We start from the raw sequence: 23395 nt of genomic DNA on the forward strand, positions 1-23395 counted from the left end.
TCCCCACTGTTTTTGACTTGCCCAGAGAAAGAATGAACGCATTTTAAAGTATAATTTGCTCAAATGACATTTTATTGACTTATCGGGTTTCTTCTTCACAAAAATAGGAACATCCATAGTATTGGCTTTCATACAATGAACTCTGTATTTAAGTCTTTGAAAAGTAAATGAGCTCTGAGTGGATGGAGTATGGGTAATGTTGACTTCTGGCAGTAGTTTGGGAAGTATACTAATGAAGTCCATTCTCTGAAATACAGTTGGACCAATGGCAGCACGTACTGTATATAAGGGAAGGACACGGGTGTTGTGAATGTGCCAACTGGTTTGGAAGTTCAAATGAGTTCTTAAACTATTTTTAATGTTAGCACTCTGTTAATCTTTTAACTCTCAATTTACCACATAAATTCAAATGAACATTTCACACAATGTGCTATATGTGGCTCACTGCACCTGGTGTGGCCTTACATCATTCTACTTCAAGGCAACAATGGCTGAGTTTTAACATACCAAACATTTAAGTCTGTCTTATTGAATCAAATTCAGTTAGCCCTAATTCCAACGCATCTAACATTAGTTTTTTTCTATTTAATATTTTGCTGTACCAGACAGCTGTTGTGTGTGTACATCACATTACTGGTCTACATATTTTCCAAAAGAAAACTGAAAAGACTTGACTGAACATCTCATGACAAATCTCGAGGAAGAGAACACTGATGATGTGCTAAACCAATGTGGACTTTGGCTGTGCAAGAACTGTGTGTGTGTGTGTGTGTGTGTGTGTATATATATATATATATATATATATATATATATATATATATACACATACATCCATATATCACACTGTTTTATAATCTTGTGCTGAAATACCATTTTACATCGAGGTCTATGAGCCCTTTTGGCTGAATTGTATAATTTATCACATGGAAAAATAATTGAGATAGTATTTTGGTCATACAGTCTACAAGATTTATCAAACAATTATTGAAATGTTTATATTAAACTACTGGTTGTAAAGAAGGTATTGGTCATAATTTAACTACCAGCGTACTGTACGTCTTCCATTCCTCTGATTCTATTATAAGCCAACACTGAACCAGACAACAAACAAGTTTGTCAGTGAAATGTTGGGTTGTTAAACTCGTCAAGTATGAGGTAATCTGATGGTCCACAAGAAGCCTTCACCTTCTAGAGTCCAAAGGAACATGAGCCAAGTATTTGTAACTCAGTCACAAAGGGAGACATTGTATCAAATTGAACCTATGCTGGTTCTGTCCCCTCTTGGTTAAAAAAAGAATACATTGGATATGAAGCAAAGGTGCCAGGTGTACTTTAAGCGGCCTGGTATTTTGAAGCACCTTGAATTGTTGCCTTCTTCTCCAAGCAGGGAGGGTGTCACTCTTTGAGAAGCAATAGTCTTACAATGATGTCCATGTTTGTTCCCCCCTGCCCCCTTCAGTGGCATTTTGTTCCAACTGAAGCACTAGCTGGAGCATAAACATGTACACAATATAGGACATTTAGACCCGGTCACATGACTACAGCTAAGAGAATACAATCTTTTGGTCCATTAGAATGACCAAAGTATGAAACACGGGAAAAAAAAAAAACTTCACCCATACAGAGGATCACTGATAATTGGAGTCAAACACATGTATTAGGTCCATGACAACCACACAGCAGCAGACTGATCCTGTGTTTGAACAATTAACATAACCGAGCTGCTTTACAAAGGATAAAAAAAACAACTAAATATGGTTGTCACCGAAGGTGAATCCGGCATGCCTGCTCACACCGAAATCTCATAGGTGGTGCCTCCCACCCCAGTCACCTTTTTGACGTTACCGTGGCGATTGGGACTGCCTGTGACACCCTTGGCACTCGGGTGGCAATCCATCTGGCCATTAACTTTCATGGCCTCTCTGAATGGAAAGAAAAAAGCAACAGATGGGGTTCAACTCACAGAGATGCTTCACAAGTCAAAGGTTATTGGTCTATGGAGAGTGAAGAATAAGAGATGAAGGGTTGGAGGAACATGCCTCAGTTGTCCAGATGGAATGGAAATGCAGAAGCAAGAGTGTTGCACATGAATATGTAAAGACATGCAAAAAGAAGAAGGAATGGAAAGTCGCAACTTTATTAATCTGACAGTCATTGAAGAATACAAAACTTTTTTTCTAAGGCAGAAAATAATCCATTCATAGAACACATTGATGAATTTAGATGAAACTTAACCCCTTACCATTCCTGTTTTTGTGCTCGCCGAACCTGCAGATTGTATCTTAAAATGTATATTATTTAAAATGTCCAGGAACTCATTTTTCAAACGGCGTATTACATGACTGGGAAAGTAGCCACAAGGTGGCGCAAATCCCTCGCAAACTCCTCAACTTTCGAGGATTCGGTATGCGGGACAGCAATATAGAGTTTGCCGGGGAATTTGCGCCATCTTGTGGCTACTTGCCCGGTCATGCGATACATTATTTAAAAAAACGAGTTCTTGGAGATTTGAATAATGCCTAATATTCTACATTACAATTATATCTGCAGACTCAGCAAGCACTTAATTCAGACAGCTGCAAGCACATAAAACTGGAATGGTAAAGGGTTTCATGGATAAATAGACAGTAAGACAAAAACATTGTACACTTAATGCTACATGCTTGAAAGAGGTACAGACTAGAGCTCAGGAAGTCAATGGGAGCAGGAGGGGATAGTTGTGTATGCCCAACCCCTCTTCCCTTCCTGGCTCAGGGCATGCATGCGGTACCAGAGGGCTAGGATTCATACCTTGCCCCCCCTAGGCGAGGTGAGTCCATCCTCTCCTGGACACTCATGTACGAGAGTTTCTGCTGGGAGTAGGATGGCGATCGGTGCATGGCAGGGGAGTGGGGGTGGGGGCGGTGGGCAGGGGAGCGATAAAAGCCCTCTGGGCCTGAGACCCTTCCAAGGTTGTTGTTGGTACTAATGTGATCTGTGTGTAAAGAGCTGGATGAAGTCCTGGGTGCTCGCCCCATAGTGGAGCCGGCCTGGCAGAGGACAGGGGTTCTCTGGCCGTAATTCAGCCCGACCCCCATTAGGTTGTCCCTGGAGCCTCCATAAGCCGGAGGTGTCGGCCCTCTGGAACCGGCACAGCGAGGGCCATCCGGATAGCAGGGGTTGGGTGGGAGGCCATACCCACCGGAGCCCTCAAACACACCAGAGTCCTGGGCATAGATATGCGTCTGGGAATGCCCGTGTAACATGTGGCGCTTCTCTCTTGCCTCCATTTCCTTCCGCTCTTGGATGGAGGCCATGATTGTTTGGGAGAGGTTGTCGTAGCGCACTGGGGATGAGTCCCTGTCCCGAAGGTGAGGCGAGTGACGGCCCACCGCCCTGGATGACAAAACTGGACTGTAGGTGGCGGTAACCTGTTGTCTCTGCATCTCAGGATCCCGCCTGTGGCACATTTTGGTGGGCAGGTAGGGCGAGTGGAACCCTACTGGAGGCACACCGCGGTGGGCCAAGCACTCACTGGCGGTGGGTGGAGTGCTACTGGGGTTCAGCAGGCTGTCATAGGATAGACTTCCGTTACGGTTGGAGAGCGTGTTGGGAGAAAATACGTTCTTATAAGGGGTTGAGGTGACCGTCTGAGGCTGCAGACCCACGAGCTGACCCTTCTCCGATCGTTGGTGAGCCTGCTTCAGGCTATGAGTCCGAGAGTTGAGCGGGTCAGAGTCCAGCTGGAAAGGGGAGGATTTGAAAGTGCGGTGAAGGGGAGCATTAGTGTACTCTGGCAGATCTAAGTTTGGTTCAGATCGATAGTCGTGGCCACGAGCACCCTCTTCCAAGATGGCTGAGGAATTTTGGTCATCGGACATGACAATCTGATGAAAAAACACAAGGCATGACTAGTAGATGCATTTATTTACTACCTTTATTTGTATTTTGCCTTAATTTTACCTTGTCCCCTGCAGTATGATAGTGAACTTTCGGCATGGTGCCAAAGGACGGTCTGAATTTGTACATAGCTGGAGTGGACGGGTGGGTCTTACCAGACAGTGAGCTTTCTACAGATTGATAAACAGAGAAAAAACAGATTGTGAACATTACCAAGATTATATCAGCTGTTGACAAATGAATTACTCAGTACAATGCAGAGAGAGAGAGTGATACAGACAAAGCGATACAGAGAGAGAGAGAGGGAGAGAGAGAGAGATTCAGACAAAGCGATACAGAGTGAATTTGATTGTTGAAGTATGTGTTTGAACAAGTGATTGGCAGGCTGCTGCAGTACATAAAACTACCACCAGGTTGCAGTGTTGCTCCTTGGGGCAGGGCAAACTGTTCCCTCCCTGACATAATGCACCAAGACACAGGGTCTCTGGAGGGAACCCACCATGTGTTCGTGCGAGCGTGTGTGTGCCAACACGAGATTAATGACGTTGATATTTCACAAGGTTTAAAAGCAACAAATCACAACTACACAGGGACCGCTGCGTAAACAACACAAAGAGCCAAAGAGGCTGGGATTTAAGGGACACTCCACAGATACTTGATGAGGTACACCTGAACAATCTGTGATATGATTCAATACAAGAGCTACATTGAAAACATTATTTACCAAGATTGTTGTGTTTGCAGTGGTGTAAAGTCTAAATAGTAACTGACGAGTTGGACGGAGAACTGAGATTTTGGTGGTTCTTACCCTCACTGGAGGTCAGATGGTTTTTCAGCTGGTTGTACCTGTCAGCTTTCGGTGGCAATGGCGGCTGTGTTTCTTTTTCATCCAGGCCATCGAGGCTACATTTGGACTATGTGGACAAGAACAGAGTGTCAAGAACATCCTTGAGCAGGTGGCTGAACAACAGGTGTGATAGTGTGCATATTGGCGGGAGAAATGTATCGGTCTTGGTGGCGCAATCGCAGTCACAAGCATATCGGGCAGGCAAATGCTGCAATTCCTCTCATGCGGCAATAAAAAGGGGGAAAAGGTGTAGATTGAGTATAAAACTCTCACCTTGGAGCTGATAATGGTGCCATGGATGCCATTGTCATTGACCTTGATGGCGATTTGCCTGTCTGAGAGGTCTGGTCGAATAAATGGAGGTTGAATTTTGATGTGGGGCTTCTTTCGTGGGTCAAATATGTACCTGCATTGTAAAAGACAAAAAGCATGATCCTTTTCGTGATCTACCATTTTAGAACACACACGTATGCATGCACACGCGTACACACGCAACACACACACACACACACATACGCACCCACGCATCTTACCTTGGCCCTTGAGGACTACACAAGACATACTCAACATTGCCACAGCAACCTCTAGTGAAGGGATTTACTCCTCCACGAAACTTGCCCGTTACCTGAGAAACAAAAAACCTTGTTTAGAGTTTTGACCATCATGTTTCAGCACAGACCGGTATTATGACAAACATCGACTGTTCCTTTTCTTTCTACTTCATTATTGTATTTGGGAGCCCTATTATTCCAATGTGTCCCTCACTTGTTCATTTGTGGTTCGACCTCGCGCCACAAGCACCATGTGGAAACCCGTGAGACCCATGACAGGAATAAAGAAAAGCCCTGCGATACACATCACCACCAATCTGAGTGTTCAATGGTTAAGGAAAGCAAAAAAATTAGCTCACAAAACAACTGATCAAAAAGTGGTAAAGGGATTGTTAAAAGGATACGTGATGGTGGTGTGCAGAGCTCCCAGTTTCTCTCGGTGGTGGAGCACGAAAATGAGACCAAAGGTGAAAACTCCCATCATGTGGATGCTCAAAGAGAGCAGGAAGAGGAAGAAGTAGCGGTAATTTCTGCGTCCAATGCAGTTGTTGACCCAAGGACAGTGATGGTCAAAGTCCTAAGAATAAGAAAGACGTTTGTTCTTTACAATGATATGTTGCATGTGCCCATGGACTACTTTAAACACGGCAGTCTGATTAATATTGCATTTGTGGGATACGAGTTAAAAAGTAAAATTTATCAGTTTTTATCCAGGCATGTTGTTGGGCAGCCAAAGGGGTCCTTTTGCCATCTGTCACCCGCACAATCACAGACTAGTATAAACTGTTCTGATTATTTAAAATGATGAATGGTAATTAAAATTGCTAGTAATTTCTCTATTTTCCAAAAGTGAAGACAATTTGTAATTTTAGTATTGACACAAAGTCCATGCACAATTTGTGGGCCACATAAACGTTTAGCTTCATACGGTCCTCATCTCGTCCATTTCAAATACTACTTGAAAATGTATTTATCACAAAAAAAATTGAGCTCCATGACCAAACCACATTAGACAGAAAGTCGCGTAGGATCAAAGCGAGTAAAATCGAGATTTAGGTGTAGTTCTACACATAATGTGAAAAAAAGACACATTTTTGTGTTAAGATTCTTATAAAAATTGCACCTGAAGCAGACATATTGCATAAAGTTAATGAATAGCTTTCAAAACAATTAAATGGCAGGATAATTTTCCAGCACACACTGTTCCGAGGTGCGGTGGTTAGGACTTCCACAGCGTACTACAATTGAGAGCCTTGCTATGGGTAAATATGTATTCATATTCTCAAACACATTTCTCGACACCCACCTCCACGCAATTGTCACAGACACTGCAGTGTGAGCAGCGAGGTGGTCTGTAGAAGTGACAGGTGGCACACCACTTCATCCGAACCTGAATGCCCTTGATCTCCACATTTTTGTAGAGAGGCGCCCGGAAGTCATCGTCTTTGTCTTCATCCTCGTCCGCTGTGCATACACGAACACAGTCAGGTTATTATTTTTAAGGTTATTCAAAAAAGCAGCAGTCATTATTGTCACAGTTAAACAAAAACATAACCTCTAATGTGCTTTTTAGGCTAGTTGTCACTCATAGACAATTATTCAAACAACAAAACAATATTTACAGTAGCAGCTGTTTGCAATATTTTTCAAAAAAGGAAAAATTCTCCCTTCCAGCCCTGTATTATATTTATAGTCATGAACATGGACCGATTTAAAGGGTTTATTCTGCTGCACAGCATAAATTCATAGAGCTGCCGCTTTTCCCAATAACTCTAGCTGAGGATTAAGTTTGCTGGTGAAAAGAGAAAAAAAACAAATCAAACCATTGAGTATACATAAAGCAAATGCAGCAAACTCAGTGAAATGGCATTTGGCATCTATCTGCTGCACATCATAAATTGCTTGTGGAGTTGGAGGATAGTATGTGGCATGTACCATAGAAATACAAGCATGAAACTAACTACGCATGCTACGGTGACGGCTTGCCATCACCAAAGTGGCAATTCCCTTAGTCACTGTGTCAAATGTCTCAACAGAACAAATGGCTAACGATAAAATAAATTAACATCAGCTTTGTGGTTCTGAATTCAAAAAGCTGAGTGATTTCAGTGATTCTCTCCGCAAACACAAGTTCTTACAAAAATGATTTCAGTGGCTTGTTTGACAGTAGTGTTTTTGTAAATCAAAAGATCCACAGTGATTCTTATGTTCTTGGAAAATAATCAGCTTAACATTTTGTCAAATTTCCTCTGTAAAAATAGAAGGAACCGTTGCAGAGGGCTGCACACAAACCTCTGGGGTAGACACCAGGGTCCATGAAGGTCGCCATGCTGAAGTTGGCCAAGACAAAGAGGAAGACAAAGCCATTGTAGAGAGGGACGATAGGTGAGATCACCTTGGTCAACCAGGGGCACCTGAAGGAACAAATAAAGCTCAATTTCTTGGTTTTCATCTCTGTGTAGCCTGCAATCACACTCAAATGCACTTTAAGTGAGCCTTTGTTCTTGTTTAAAAAAAACAAAAACACAACCAAATCAATAACCATCACAGGTAACATGATTCCTGGGAGCAAAATAGTACAGGGTGATGTGGTTTGATTTCACAAAAACAAGCATGATACAGCAGTGACAAAAAATACAGAAATCAGAGATGTTGAGACAACCACCGGTAAACAAGCTCCATCTGTTTAAGGTGGTATTAAAACTCTTGTTTCCTAGCACTAAATTACCACTGCAACAACTATAGGCGACTTTGGAACCAGTTGATGAATCTTTATTTTTATTTCCTTGTTAACATTTACATTACATCATTTCCACAGTGCAGATCAATTAGTGTGGTCCTTTAATGCTTCTGCTGCCTTTTCACCATATACAGCCCGGCCCGAGCCATGATTACAATTTGCATGAGCACAGACATTTTCTTTTGGCTGCAGGCCGCCCCTCAGTCATTCAAGCAATGTTATCCGTGTGAGTTCCGCCCAAGATCAAAATAGGTCAAAACTAAGACCAAAAGATGATGGATGGATACAGAGTGAAAGAAGAATCACACTTGCTTCATGCTTCTTGGCTTTGAGACTGAATGTTTTGGCTTGATTGTATTTTCAGGTACACTCGCTGAATGATACACGCATTGATGCTGGACCTGATTTGTATTGACTTGATTCTTATGGGATGTATTACCTGAGTAACTGATGGAATAAGCGATGGGTTAATCGATTCATTTGATTTCTAAAGGATTACCATTTACACAGTGAAAAATGTTACAAGTGAGCAAGATAGAAAAGCAATTTTTCTGGCTGCTAAAAATTCAGCATTTGTGTCTTCAGACGAGCCAGAAGCGAGATGAGAAAATTAAGTGCAACTGCCAGAATCTATTTTGAATTCAGCCCGCAGACAGCGTAGCGACTGAGAAAATAGTTGAGATAACAGTTATTGCTTAATTGGTTTGCAGGTATAAGTAACTATAGAGAACATAGAACATTATTCTCTGCAGTAATCAAAATGTTTATAAAAATAGGATAATCGGATATGATTAGCATTGAAATTGCCTCAATGGCAAAAGAGGAGCATATAAACAACACTGATGCAGTAGAATATAAAAGAAGCTCAGAAAAATCATATTTCATCCCTGGCTTTTGAAGAAGGGAAGAGGAAAGGCAGACAAAAGAAGGATTAAAGAAGTATAATCCGCATCTTGGTCCTCATGCTAGCAGAGTGATACATTTCCTCTGTGTGAAAAAACAGTCAGATATGATATATCGATATGAGCCTGCAAATTATAAGAAAGCTGGATTTACTAAATATAAATGACCCTTTGATTATACCCATTTGCTTAGAAAGGAAGCAATTTGTGAAAGATTTAATGTAGCTATGACATCTTCAGAACTAAAATGACGAATGTCTGTTTTATAAGACTTGACAGAACAATGACACTAGAGAACTGAGAAGGCAAGTTTGGAGCAGCAAGGTTCACTGTACGTATTTCCATCTGACTTTGGCTCACTGCTAATCTGCTTTCTTGTAATTGCATTAGAGGTTTGTTTAGAATGAAATGCAGTGCTTTGCTCCTTCAGGGGAACTCACCCCCTCAAATTGTCTTTATAAAATAATATGTTCAAGTCTCAAGTCACAACCAATCACAATTCAGCTTCAGGAAACTCTTGTGAAGAAAAAGCATTTCAACTTTTGGACCAGTCAAAGTATTATGTAAAAGTATACAAACTGCGTAATGTTTTAGATATGTGCTTTGACTCTTAACTTGAAGGGAGGCGGAGCAATAGATTTTGTTTGATTTTGCCAAAGTGGATTTTGAACTGATAAGCAAAAGCTCAGTTTGGGACTGAACCAAGTTTTGGTAAGGGAGGATGGTGGAAGAGAATTAGTGCTAAACAATTATGAACTAATTTCGATTTGTTTTCTTTCAATATCGCAATCGTCATTTGCAACTATTTTTTCAAGGTTCCGTCTATCACATACATTAGGTTTTGAGGAGATATGCAGGTGGTTGTAATTCACCCAATGGAAGCAATGGCTGGGAAATTTTCTGAGGATGACTTAGTGGGAGATGATAAATGGCAAAGAGGAGAGGGCCAAGAACATGGCATAGTCTGAGCTCACCTGACAGATGGATGGATCATGGATGGATGGATGGATTTAGTCTGTCTGTAGACAGCAGTGCTGGACACCACAATATTAGTACATGGTGTGTCCAGGAGATTTCTGTACTAATTTTGAAGCCATTATTTTGTGACACACTCATTAAATATTGTGAATTCCAAAACTGTGATTCTGGAAATGATGCTGATGATCATCTGACTTTCATCACTCAGGAACAAAACACGAGCCAAAGTCCCTGATGTCAGAGTGTGAAGTCTGAGTTAGCACTATGGGAGTCGACGGGACATTTTTTAAACGTTTGATAATCCCATTTGAGCGAACAATGGGTGTGTGCTTGTAAATGCTTGTGTCAAGGTACCTCTAACATCCATGTTTGTGTAGCATGAGCAACGTACTATTCTCTTCCAATTCAATCATTTCGAATAAGAGGACACTTCTTCATTGCTGCCAAACTCAGTTCAGAGCACAGCCATGGGTCAACTGGAATGAATAAGGCTTAAAAGCCAAAGGCTAAAGGCTTTACTTGAGGTGTACAGCTACTATGTTCGGGTATCTTGACCGCAGTAGTAAGGTCACTGAACACTGCCAAAGTGCAGCTGGTGCCGGAATCTGTGTGTAAATGTAAAGCTCTCCCAGCCAGAAATATGTAACAGTGTGAAACCCAAGCTGGGTATTACATTTGAGAGGCCGGATTGTGACTAGCTGCATAAGCGGCGCTCAGACTGGGCCACTCAGGGAAGTAAATCCGACAGAAGTTGTCTTGTGTCACATTCCTAAACCTCTCCTTCAACAGAACCTGCAAGTGTGGCCATTGCCAAGGCAGGGGAAGCCCCCAAGGCTCTTTCAGAAATTGTTTTGCATAGTGTGCCACAAAGATAAGGGATTGGATTCAATAGCTTTCGCATACAAAGGCCCCAGAAACATATATAGCTTACAGTAAATGTCATAAATATTAAGTCATAAGACAAATGTTGCAATGACTACCCCAACCCCCCACAGTATTGTTACACCAAAACAATCAATAAAATAAAAAATCTTTTTATAAAGATCCATGTTTAAATAGACTTGAAAATAACTGGCAAACAACGTATGAAAGGTCAGTCGTTGGTGACGTTCCTTCACAAAGAAACACAACTTGTGATACTTTCTTTTGTCCACAGTTACTATAGTAACCGTCCTTCGCAGCTTTCAGTGTCTGACAAGGTTTCAAACAGGGTTATATACTTGGATTGTTAATATTGTACTGCAAATACAGTGTTACTTAAAGATAGCAATACTCCTCACTAAAATGTACATTTCTCTGCCTTTTGATTGTTTACAAAGACATAAAGTGCATAATGTATGCACCTTTCCAGCTTTATTTAACAAGATACTTGTTTAGTTGTTTTAAGCAGTATAAAGTTAATATTTTGTGAAGTAGATAACATTAGTTTTCATGTACAATTAACACCTTTAAGAACATTTTGCCACATACTGTCGACTGAAAATAGCATCACATGCTCAGGCTTTACGTAACAAGCAATCACAACCCATGTGACAATCGCAAGCTATGCCATCATTACCTGAACACATTTTCAGTTGAATGCAAAATGTTTAATTATAAAATAATCACCATAATATTTTCTTTTAAATTGGTAAATAAGTTTCCCTTTGGATTAATTTAACATTATACACAGACTTAAATTTTACAGTCCTAAAGCTTAATCAAATAGAGACAACAAAACTAGTGCTATTTTTTGAAAACTTGAGTTAAACAAGTTTCACCATTAGATGTTACAAATGGTTGAAAACATAAATTTTAATCTCATTGCCTACATTTATCATCAAATGTCATGACATCAATTCTTCGCCAGGACTTGACAAGTAAGAACCCATCGACATAGCCCGTATCGACAGAAGATGGGAAGAGTAACTGACTGAGGTTGTTGGCCTTTATTGCACGAGACTAAATGAACAATGACCATCCACCATGTAGTCCATCCAATCCTCTTTAGCTCAATGCAAGACTGTTTTGGCTGTTACCTGCTAGTGCCATCTGCACACGCTTCAATCCCAACCAGTGAGGTCAGTCTGATTCGCTCCGCACCTCCTACGGGAAGCCGAGATTGAGCGGGACTGAATAAACATGGCGCAAACACACGCACTCCAGAGAACAGAGCAATCCTCTCAGCCCGCAGCTGACACCATGTTGGCGGGTTTTAATAAGGCTGAGCGTGTTGTTTGTAAAAGCTGACGATCACCGATGTGACTTGCGTTAAATATAAATGGGACAAATAGGAGTTCTCTGAACAAACTTGTCGAGTAAAAGAGCCATACTTGTTCTTCCTTGTCACACTAACATAAGATTAGACTGCATTATAAATGACATTGGGCACAATTAGTATGTGCCGCTTGGTGGGCAATCCTGGCACCATAACGGAGCAGCTGCTTGCCTTGCGTTCAGAATGTTTTTTTACTGAAATAACAACCACCCAAGCAAAAAAAAAAAGACAAATAATTTAATTGCAGAGCTCCCTTTTTTACCACTGCCATCAACCCTGATATATTTGAACATTTTTGCTGCTGCACGGCTAATCAGCTTAATGAACAATTCATCAATCAGTTTAAAGCACAAGGCCAAATCCTGTGTGGGGCAGGTTGGCCGAAAAATAAACATGGACGTGCCCCCCACCACCACCACCAAAACCGCATATTGCAACTCGTGATATTGGGGGTTTACTAAGCACTAAACTTTTATTGTCATTGAATTTGTCTTGGTTAAAACTCCAAAGTGCAAAGAATTATAGACTTGGTTTTAACAGGCTGCAGCAACAGGACAAAGTTCTTTAATATGTCAACCTGAATTTATCAAATGCAAATATTCTTCCAACCATTTAGCCACATCTTTCGTCATACGTCATATTTCATCCATGCCGAGAGTGGAACCTCCAAAGTTGAATGTTTCCGAAGTCATATAATTTGGGGTTTAACCAAAATATGTGAGAGAAAAAAGTCTCACACTAACTTTGAGGTCAGAAATATCATGAGTTTTTAACACATTTTATGAAACTTCAGCTCTGTCAGCAAAAGGTCAAAGAAATGAACTACACAAATGCTTCACTTATTTCTGGACTTGTATGAGAGTTAAGAATAAAAAAGTCTCATTATTTCCATGTTCACTATCAAAAGTTTTATTTTAAATTAAAATGTTGCTGTACTTTTTTTCTGTCTTATCATAGTGGTAGTTGATGTATTGCTTGTTCCATGAATAAATACTTTGTGATGACAACAGTTTGCATCAGGAATTGATTATTTCGATACTTGATTTATAAATAATAAAAGTAATTACTGAAGCAGACGATCAGCATCAGGGAATGCAGTTCTTTTTTTTTTTTTTAATGTTTTCGCAATTTACACTCATTTGTTTTCTACAAGAATAGTTGGTGAAGTGTTTGATGCTACTTCACTGTAAATTTCAAACTCAGAACCAACTTTTCTGATGCGCAACCAACAATAGATGACGTTGATGAGATGAGCACAGCTTATGAGTACTTTAGAAACATTTGGGGCAATCTACATTTTTTCTACTGCTGATTATAAAAGAACGGCAAAATGCCAAATCAAACTTTTTTTCTGGCAATAGGAGAGAGTCCATCATTATCACCATTATGCATTTATATTTTGCAAGCATTACGTTAAAGCCTCGATGAAGGTCTGTGCCCACGGCATTCATGCTTGAACATGGACAACAATGTATTGTTTTTAAGTTGTAACCCCGAGTAAGTGGTGGAGACTGCAAGTCATTTATTTTTACTGTGTCGCCACTAGTGTTTGAGACCGGGCTACGATCCAGCGTGATTCATACTCCCTCGGAGAGGTCCCGTCTCAGAACAGGACATCACCCAGACAGGGTCACTGTGCCTAGGCGAGACAGAATGACTGAAGCAGCACATTAGAGCAACTCTGCCAAGCACATTGCAACATTACTGTAGAATCGTAAATCCACAAAGTCCCTCTCTTGAATGTAAAGGAAAACTGCCGCTTTAAGGAAAGGTACACTGCAGCAACATCAACCCTGAATTGCAACACACAACTAGTGAAAAGAGAGCTCCCAAAATGTTAGTCCTATGAAGCTTGGCAACTTCCACAGTGCTAATTATAGTATGTAGCTTTAACTGTGACATACGACAATTCTATTTTAATTCCATGCAAAGCTGTACTGACAAATACCTCCTCCATCTCTCTGATTTAGAGCTTTCAAAGTAAGCCCGGAGACTCCGTTAGACTGGGTCATAAGAAAAATTGTAATATAAAAATGATTAACCCTAAGCAATCATATACGATGCCATAAGGCTCAGTGCGTAGATTGAAAGCTAAAAAGATTGAGGTCACTGTCAGATTGAATATAGATTTAAGTCGAAATGTCGCAGTTAACTGGGGCAGTTCGATGACAAATTTTAAGACCGGTATTACTAATACACATAATTGAAATGCAAATGGATGTTACTGATTAAGATGACTGCTTAATGGAAAGATTAGCTGTGTCAATTAAGTCTGACAAATGTCATGTGTTGTCATTTGTTCAAAGATACTACATCATCCAATCATTTTAGAGTGTGTAGGCTACAATAGTATTAATTGCAGAACACCAAATATTCCCTTTTAGATAAGACAGTTGGAACAAAAAGGTATTAAAAAAATGGTTATGTGACATTACGACGACTCATTAAATGATAATCATGAAGCATTTCTATGTAAATGATTGACTCTTAGCAATGCACAGCAAAAGTAGTTATCTAAAAGTATACCTAATTCATGGGAGTGTGAAGAAAAAAATGAATGCTAATAGTTGATGACTATTGATGTTCACCAAACTGCTTGCTTCCAAAATGATCTTTATTTCTAATGAATTGTGCTAGCAAGTAACTCGACTTAACCCCACTTTCCAAAAAAAGCATCCATTTGGCATGAAAAGTAAAATCCAATTGAGATTCATGAGCTGTCAATCTGGTTTTAATCTTCACAAGTGAAGTACTTACAGTGTCAAAATGTGGTGCTGATTTATTCCATTCAAATTACACCAGCAACTTTAAGGCCACTAAATATGAAAATCCAGTAACGCTAGTTTTAGAGGATTAAACCATAGAATTTTATTAATTTAGAAAATCCTGAGCGGAAATTATTAAATTGCGCGGATTTAACATGAATCAACGTCATCTCCTGTGACCGTGCTACATTGATGTAGCCAAACGGGCTGAAGCAACAAATTTACTGAGGATAAAAATGTTCTTCAATTATAGCTCAGAACCGCTCTTATTCCCTTCCTGCATTCCTTTCCTCAGTTGTTCCCCTTAATCCATCTTGATTCCTGAAGTGGAGGCAGGTGCTTTCACTTCCCCGGAGCACTTCTTTTCCACCTCGTCTAAACACTCCTCCTTCATCCCCCCACCCTTGCACATAACTCATCAGTGGCCTCCTTCACATCTTCTTCAGGGATTTTAATTGTAGATTGTCAAACTGGGCTTTTTTCCCCCCACAATGCCTGAAGGATGGTGACGTCAGTCAGCTGACGGGAGGTTTGTCTCACATACGTATACATGCATGCAAACGCATATATGGTACATCTTCCAATAATCATATGCAAACATCATATGCACGAGCACGACTTGCTAATGTGGATCTCGCGCACGTCCGTTTACAGAGCCGGAGAATAGAAAATCAGGGCGCGGAGTCTCAGAGGGGATGGAGTATGGCAGCTTTGTGATGATGTCATACTGTAGCTCCCCTCTATTTGATTGTTTGAAATGTGCGACTGGATATTTTGGAAGCTTTTCCAGCGGTGCAGAAGAAACAAATGTAGTCTGCCGCGTCTTGAATCAGGACACGTTGGGATGAGGTTCAACGTCCTACGAGCTTGCAGAGGAAACAAAGAGAGCCATTGATATACATAGTGAGCAGCAAGCACCAAGACAAAACAATGATTCTTTTAGGCCACAGTGGCTGGCGGCACAGGGCAGGGTCTCCCCAGTGTTCTATGGGAACGTGGGAACAAAGAGGGGTCCAGACTGAGGTGGGGGGTGCGGTCAATAAATTTGGATGACCTGCTGTCAATGGAGGCTCTGTAGCTCCAGCATACAGCAGATTACAGCTCTCGACAGCACAAGTGCACATACATGAGTGGGGGCATTCACGTCAAAACTGTTTACATAATTGATATTGCGACAGTGTTAACATTTAACGGGAGACCGTCAGTATGTTCTTTCACAACTTGAGCCGATTCACACGCCACTGCTGATCATCCAGCCGATTCAAAGCTTTTGCCAGGGGATGTAAGTAAATATAGGTTGTGTAAGTAAATATAGACTGTTTGTGCTAAACCCCCACTGGGGCAAAGTGTACAAAAAAGAGCCTCCATTCTTCCACAAATCGGTTAAAAAGGATTTCTACTCTTAATTATGCTGAAAATTAGCACTTGTGCTATAACACTAAAAACAGCATATCAGATTTTTGTCCAATGTTATTGTGATGTCTGTATTAAATAAATAAATAAATAAATAAATAAATAAATAAATAAATAAATAAACGAAGTACATTTCTCAGAATTATTCTATTTCAGGCAGGCATGGAACTTTGAGCAGGGGTTTTGGCTTATGGCACAAAGCATGTATGATGGCACAAAGCATGTATGATGCAAAACAAATGTTTTTCTCTTCATTCTTGGGTGATTACATTTGCACATATAAGCACATATCGATTCTTTATTTGCTCTCTGCTCTCTTGTGAGTACAGGGAGTTCATATAATTGGCTTTTCAAAATACAAAACTGCTGCCTTCATAAACAAATGCATTAAAAGCAGTTTAATGAGGCTGACTTTTCCAGATTATTAGATGCTCTGAGGCATTAGAGGATCCGGTAAACAGTTTATGAAAAGGTGTTGACTTGCGAGCTGCTGGCTGGTTTCTTCCCTTATTACGAAGATTCCACTCAATGTCCCCGATACTCGGGCCATGCCATCTGCTCTATTTCAATAAGGTGCTGACAGTTTGGTGAATTGTGCTTTAATGAAATTGTGGCGCAATGTCTAAAGTCTGATCGGCTTATCAAGGTGCCGAGGTCTTTTTGTCCCTGTAACCATGGCAAGCTGGAATGGAAAACCAGAGCTTTGCCTATATGCAGACATGAAAGTATTCATTCTTGAGCCTACCCTCAAGAGTCTGTCAGCAAACAGCCCATGAAAACTAGTTAGCGATGAATAAAGCCAACTACCTCGCCCCAAAAATGAACTTCTCAAAGTTTACTCAAGTGTATGATTGTGACTCAAAATTGGAATCTAAACATGTTTATACAGTTTTGACCTTATTCTCACCTGCACAGTCAGAGCCACCTCATTATCACTAGACCCTGCCTGAGGCTCATTCCTATTAGGGCCATTCACCTCATAATGTATCCTGGTTTCATTCAGTGTGAATGCTTTTCAGCCTAGTTGTTGTAGTAATTAACACAATTACGTAAGCATTTGCATGTCTGAGTTGGCAAATAGCAAACAAGGATTTTACCAACAGCATTTTCTCCCACTTGGTCGAGGGAAGGATAATTAGCGCTACAGCCCACAGACTCACGCCAGAGAACCACTCACTTAAAAGTATATCGTATACAGTATATACACTCTGAGGCAGTCGTAAGGGCATAGGGTGTGGTGGGAGTACGTCCCATCTGAACCAAAATAGAGCTCTGCTCCCTACTAATCCCAGATGAACAGGTGCTTCTATTTCAAGGACCAAATCCTCTCCAATCCACCCACGAGAATGCCACTGCTTTCGCTCCTCTAGCAACAGCATTGTGTGCACACTTCTTCTCAAACTGAGAGACAAAAGCGCCACATACTGCAAAATCAGTGAGGAAAGTCAACTGAGGAACAAATCCGTCTCAGTCTCACAATGCTGGGAAAAACAATGGTGAAATGTTTACGCAACAAATTTCTATTTTCATGTTACCCAAAGCACTTTAAGGAGGACGCCATAGTCATGCATCCTCATAAGGATTATGATGCATGTGGTCATGTAAGGACAGTAACATTCACATACTGGTGACAAACTATCAGGAGAAACAACATGTTGTATGAATATTAGACAATGGCCAAAAGACTTTGGACCAAGGAATGGGGGTAGGACATATACTATGTGTAAGTCACAAGTCTTATGTCTTAACATTTTCCTAACCGTTTCAAGCAAATCCCAAATTACTGTAGAAAAAAAAACATCAATGACAACATATAGAATTAAAGATAACATGAACACATTTGTTATTTCACCAGCAGCCCCTTGCAAAAGGTTGGTGACACATGCTGTACAGAATATTCATTCATTCATTTTTTTTTTTTACCATTTATCCTGTTAAGCGTTGCGGGTGAGCGAGAGCCTAACCCTTCTGACTTCATCTGAAAGGTGAATGAACCACTGGACTGGTGGCCCGTCAGTCGCAGAACACATATTGTGCATACTATAGAGATTCATTTTCGATTCATTTGATTCTAACCATGTTTTAGTTCTACCAATTAACCAGAACCAAACACCACAAAAGGAGGGGTGGGGTTGGAAATTCAAGTTATACTAGGACAAAATATTATTCAAGAAGATATAAACAAGAAAGAATAAAGACCCTTTTGAATCACCCATCAAATTTTAGCTCAAAGTGTTGTGAATCGAGCAGTACTCTACTACAAAAGACTACAACACAAAGCAGTAGTAATATATGCAATACATGCAATGTAACAAAATAAATACAATGAAATAGTACATGAAAATGACCTAGCGACACATTAAAAGACAGATACTACATGAAGGTCTTCAAAACTCATTAGTTATCTACAACCTGAAGTAGGATAAACTTGTTTTCAAAAGATGTGTGTGATGGAGGTTTTTGGTGCAACCAGGGAGCCAATTAAGGACGGCAATGATCTCGTCACAGTATTGGAACAGCATTGTTTTATCATCTCTATCAACATCATCTACCGTAATACAAGGTCAACATCACAGAAACAAAAAGCCCAGCTCGTCCTTGGGAAGCTGAGGCGTCATACTTGAGACTTGATTCTCAATTAAAAAGGAACATTAGTACCGTATTTTCCGCACTATAAGGCGCACCTAAAAACCTCAATTTTTCTCACAAGCCGACAGTGCCCCTTATAATCAGGTGTGCCTTATATGTGGCCCAATATTGAGCCACTACATGTCCAAAGTCCGGCCCCCGGGCCAAATGTATATATCTTATATATGGACAAAGTTTTAAAATGGGCTATTCATTGATGGTGCGCCTTATAATGCGATGCGCCTTATATATGGACAAAGTTTTAAAATGGGCCATTCATTGAAGGTGCGCCTTATAATCCGGTGCACCTTATGGTGCGGAAAATACGGTAAGCTAAAGTGCAGAACATCACTACATGCATATTTTGCATTATAACTCCGTCCCAAGCACAGATTGTGAAGTGCACATTACCTTCTGCTACACATATTCATAAATAAAAAATATGCGTGGAAACAAATGCATAATCACACCTAAAGTGGAGGTACAAATACAAGGTTGTTTCAAAATCTCCACCGCTGTGTAAAGAGAGCTAAACATACATACCGTAATTTCCGGACTATAAGTCGCGGTTTTTTTCATAGTTTGGGTGGGGGGGCGACTTATACTCAGGAGCGACTTATATATGTTTTTTTTTCACAAATTTTTACTTGATCATTAAGACATCACTTACAAGTATAGTTGACCACTTCCCATGTTATTTTTAGTATAGTTGATCACTTCACATGCTTTTATTTCTTTATCTTGAACATATTCAAAACATAAAAAATAGAGAAAACATCAAATAAAGCAATTAACACTTTAAAGCACCATATCCAAGTCCACTGTCTGCTGTATGTACACTTGCTCCATTTTTGCTCCTCTTATATTTATTATTATTATTTTTTATTATTTGTTTATTTATCATTTATTCAATACTCTTATTTATTCATTGTTAGTGCCTTCTTGGTTTTTTTTTGTGTTGCTTGTATGCATATGTGTACTATCTCACCGAGGGATAGTGGAAATGTAATTTCAATCTCTTTGTGTGTCTTAGTATATAAAAAAATATATCGACGATAAAGCAGACTTTGACTTTGATAAAACAACCAAAAAAAATTATATTTTCAGACGAAACTGGATGAGGGCGCTCTAAATTTTACCGTTGGCCGTGACTCATCAACTGGGTGGGCTTAAGAAAAATGGCACCAAAAAGAAACTCATATTTTGCAGGTTACAAACTTCAAGTTGTAAAATATGCAGCTGAAAACAGTAATCGAGCAGCAGAAAGAAAGTTTGGAGAACCGTGATGTACCAATGGATTACTATTTCAAGTGACGTCAGTAGCGCGGCGCGCCGGTTGTTTACATACAAACGTGCCCACACAAGGACTACCATCATTAGCGGTGATCATTTCTAAGTGACACGGAGGACAAAGAGTTTGAAGGATTTAAGGATTTGGAGTGACATAGAAGGTTTGAAAAACTATTATGGCTTTTACGCACGCCCGGTCTCTACTGAGTCGGGGGCCGACGCTCGGCCGAGTGGCTGTCCGCGAACGGTGCGCGGGGCTCGGACATGGCCATTACGCACGCCCGGTCTGTCTGGAAGTCCACGCCGCCACACGCTTGGAAGTTTGTTTTGTTTAATAAAGAGCCGTTTACCAAACCTACGTCTATCCTTGTACTTTGTTAACGCTACAATATAGTTATATAGTAGATCTGTGGAATAAAGACGAGGCTGACGTCAGGGCGCACGCGCGGCGATGTTGACAAAGGACGAGGAATTTGATCGATGGATTTAATGGAATTAAAGTGCACGGATGGTTTGATAATATTATTGGCTTGTATTATAGTTATTTAAAATATAGTTTATCTATCGTTATATGAGCCTGTGGAATATTTTGAAGCGCAAGCGCCCTCAGCCGTGCGCACCCATTGTTGACAAAGAACGATCGATGGATTTAATGAATTGGAGTGACACCGATGGTTTTATAAACATGTTATTCATGTAATAGTTGTCCTTAATCACTCTATATGTTACGTCAGGCCCGTTCTCAGCTCTTTGTTTGTGTTTGTCACGTTAGCATACCTATCGTTTAGCCTGTTGTTGCTATTTAATGAATTGGAGTGACACCGATGGTTTTATAAACATGTTATTCATGTAATAGTTGTCCTTAATCACTCTATATGTTATGTCAGGCCCGTTCTCAGCTCTTTGAGTTTGTCACGTTAGCATACCTATCGTTTAGCCTGTTGTTGCTATTTAATGAATTGGAGTGACAATGATGGTTTTATAAACATGTTATTCATGTAATAGGTGTCCTTAATCACTCTATATGTTACGTCAGGCCCGTTCTCAGCTCTTTGTTTGTGTTTGTCACGTTAGCATACCTATCGTTTAGCCTGTTGTTGCTATCGTTTAGTCTGTTGTTGCTCGTTCATGACTGTTTTTGGTGTGGGATTTTGTCGAATAAATTGCCCCCAAAATGCGACTTATACTCCGGAGCGACTTATATATGTTTTTTTTCACTTTTTGGGGCATTTTATGGCTGGTGCGACTTATACTCCGGAGCGACTTATAGTCCGGAAAATACGGTACATACAGACAAGGTAAATACATGCCCTTGTAATTCCGCAGTATTAATCGCATAGTAGCTCTTTACATAGCCTTGATGTATCTAATGATAATGCTTGCTGACCTGTGCATTCAGAAAAAAACATGCATATGTTTTGCTTACAGCGGAGAAACACAGTTTTCTTTATAGAAGCAGCCGAGTTAGAACTTTGCTCAATATAATACTCCCCCTCCCGATCCAGAAAGCAATTTGTCTCATTTCCAGTATCTCCAAGCTTCTCCACTGACCCTGACAGAACGGCCCAAGGCATGGTTTGAAAGCTCTCCCAAGAACCAGTTGGGTCTGGATGTAGCTTTGAATGCAGAAAAGATAACCACACTACTCCTTACCATGTTAAAAATGTGTGGATGTGTCAAGGAAGAAGCAGACATAGTGTAATTTCTATTGTAGCGGTACAAATGTTAAGTGGGAATACGGTTGACAGATCCCTGGGGGCCGTCTGAGAACGCAGCTATTCACACAAGCACAATCGCAACCTTTCTAGATATGAATTTTGTGCTGTGGCTTTTTTTGTACTCAAAATGCATTGCAATGCAACAACCCAGAAACATTCACAAAGGATAAAAAGGACAGAGTGTATGGGATGCTGTTCCAAGCCGACTAAAAAGCCCTGTTAGCTTCCTGTGGCCTAACTTGATGACATCACCATGAAGAGAAGAGGTCAAGACCTAGATTTAACAGTTTCAGGCATTGATGCTGCTCTGTACTAACTGTAGAATGCCTACTTCTGCAAATCTTAAGTTTGCACATTTTCCCATTCATCATATTTTTTATATGCACCCAATATCGGTAGTGGTTCTTAACTGGGTGCCAGCCAATAGCAAGACACATAGTGATAAGAGCCATTCACACTTCTTAAAATGTAATCTAAGTCGAGCTTACGATGATTAAATTACTCCCATTGAACAAAAGGTACAATGCTGTAAGAATGACAAGTTGGGTCAAGAGAATAGTAGAATACTATATGGGAGTATAAATCGGTTAGTTGAATTTATGTAGAATGTGACAGAAACAAATAAAACGATTAAAAAAGACACTATAACCATTTTGACAACCCAACATAGACAAATATATATAAAATCAAGAAATAGAAGAAATATTCCATTCCAAAATACTGTGTGCGTGTGCATGCGTGTGTCTGTATGACTGCGTGCATGTGTGCGATGTGAGGGTCTTCATAAGCATTTCTGTGTTCAGGAGAGAAAATGTCACATGATGGGATGCCTTTGAAACCTGATCAGTTTGCATCCACCTTGCTGGGCTAATAATAGCACAATCTTGAGCCCAAAAAAGACTTAATTGGAGCGAAATTCATCTTAGTGACTGCCAATGCTCAGCACTTTTTTTGACAGTTGCTGGTGGTGGGGGTGAGAGGCTCATTCTATCTGCGGTGCTAATTGTTCCTCTTTCAGCCTCTGGCGCTTGTTTCATCTCTGAGCCATAAATCATAATGAGAGAGCTGTGCATAGGTCTAAAATCACCTATACATGACTGATTTGTGGCTTGATTAATTTCATCAGAAAAGATATTTTTTTGATCTGTGGATATGCACGTTAGACCGGCATAGCATGCTCTTCAATGTGGCACCTTCCTCACTTCACACTAACAAGCATGAAAGCTTTACTGTAAACATGTTGTGAATGATGGCTCTTACTAAAGAGGACCGTACACACAGTCTGTCTTTCACGAGGCAACAAGTCTCTTTTTCATTCTGCATAACCTTCCGGGAGTCTGGATTATCCCCTTCGCCCAGTTGCTTTTGCGCCATGAAGAAAGTGAACGGTTCATGAGTCTGAACGTTTTAAGTGCACACTTATTCGC

General features: G+C 40.4%; 1 protein-coding gene and 1 long non-coding RNA gene across 2 annotated transcripts in view; one reads left to right on the forward strand and one right to left on the reverse strand.

The window, feature by feature from the left end:
* Window positions 1–51: 51 nt before the first annotated feature.
* The window catches only part of zdhhc8b (zinc finger DHHC-type palmitoyltransferase 8b), a 38083-nt gene continuing 14739 nt past the window's right edge, over window positions 52–23395 (reverse strand). The window contains exons 2-11 of the mRNA XM_049762903.2: window positions 7570–7691; window positions 6584–6741; window positions 5682–5854; window positions 5492–5594; window positions 5260–5351; window positions 5000–5132; window positions 4688–4793; window positions 3943–4049; window positions 2791–3866; window positions 52–1922 (exon numbers count right to left, since the gene is read on the reverse strand). Coding sequence (XP_049618860.1) covers window positions 1790–1922; window positions 2791–3866; window positions 3943–4049; window positions 4688–4793; window positions 5000–5132; window positions 5260–5351; window positions 5492–5594; window positions 5682–5854; window positions 6584–6741; window positions 7570–7691 — 2203 coding nt within the window. The 3' untranslated portion in view covers window positions 52–1789. The remainder of the gene's footprint in view (window positions 1923–2790; window positions 3867–3942; window positions 4050–4687; window positions 4794–4999; window positions 5133–5259; window positions 5352–5491; window positions 5595–5681; window positions 5855–6583; window positions 6742–7569; window positions 7692–23395) is intronic.
* LOC125993927 (uncharacterized) lies at window positions 4255–7728 on the forward strand. Its single transcript, XR_007490448.2, has 3 exons — window positions 4255–4542; window positions 4773–4850; window positions 7539–7728. It is a non-coding gene; the product is annotated as an uncharacterized lncRNA (long non-coding RNA).

The sequence above is a fragment of the Syngnathus scovelli genome, chromosome 3 (genome assembly GCF_024217435.2).
Source record: "Syngnathus scovelli strain Florida chromosome 3, RoL_Ssco_1.2, whole genome shotgun sequence".
Taxonomy (NCBI): domain Eukaryota; kingdom Metazoa; phylum Chordata; class Actinopteri; order Syngnathiformes; family Syngnathidae; genus Syngnathus; species Syngnathus scovelli.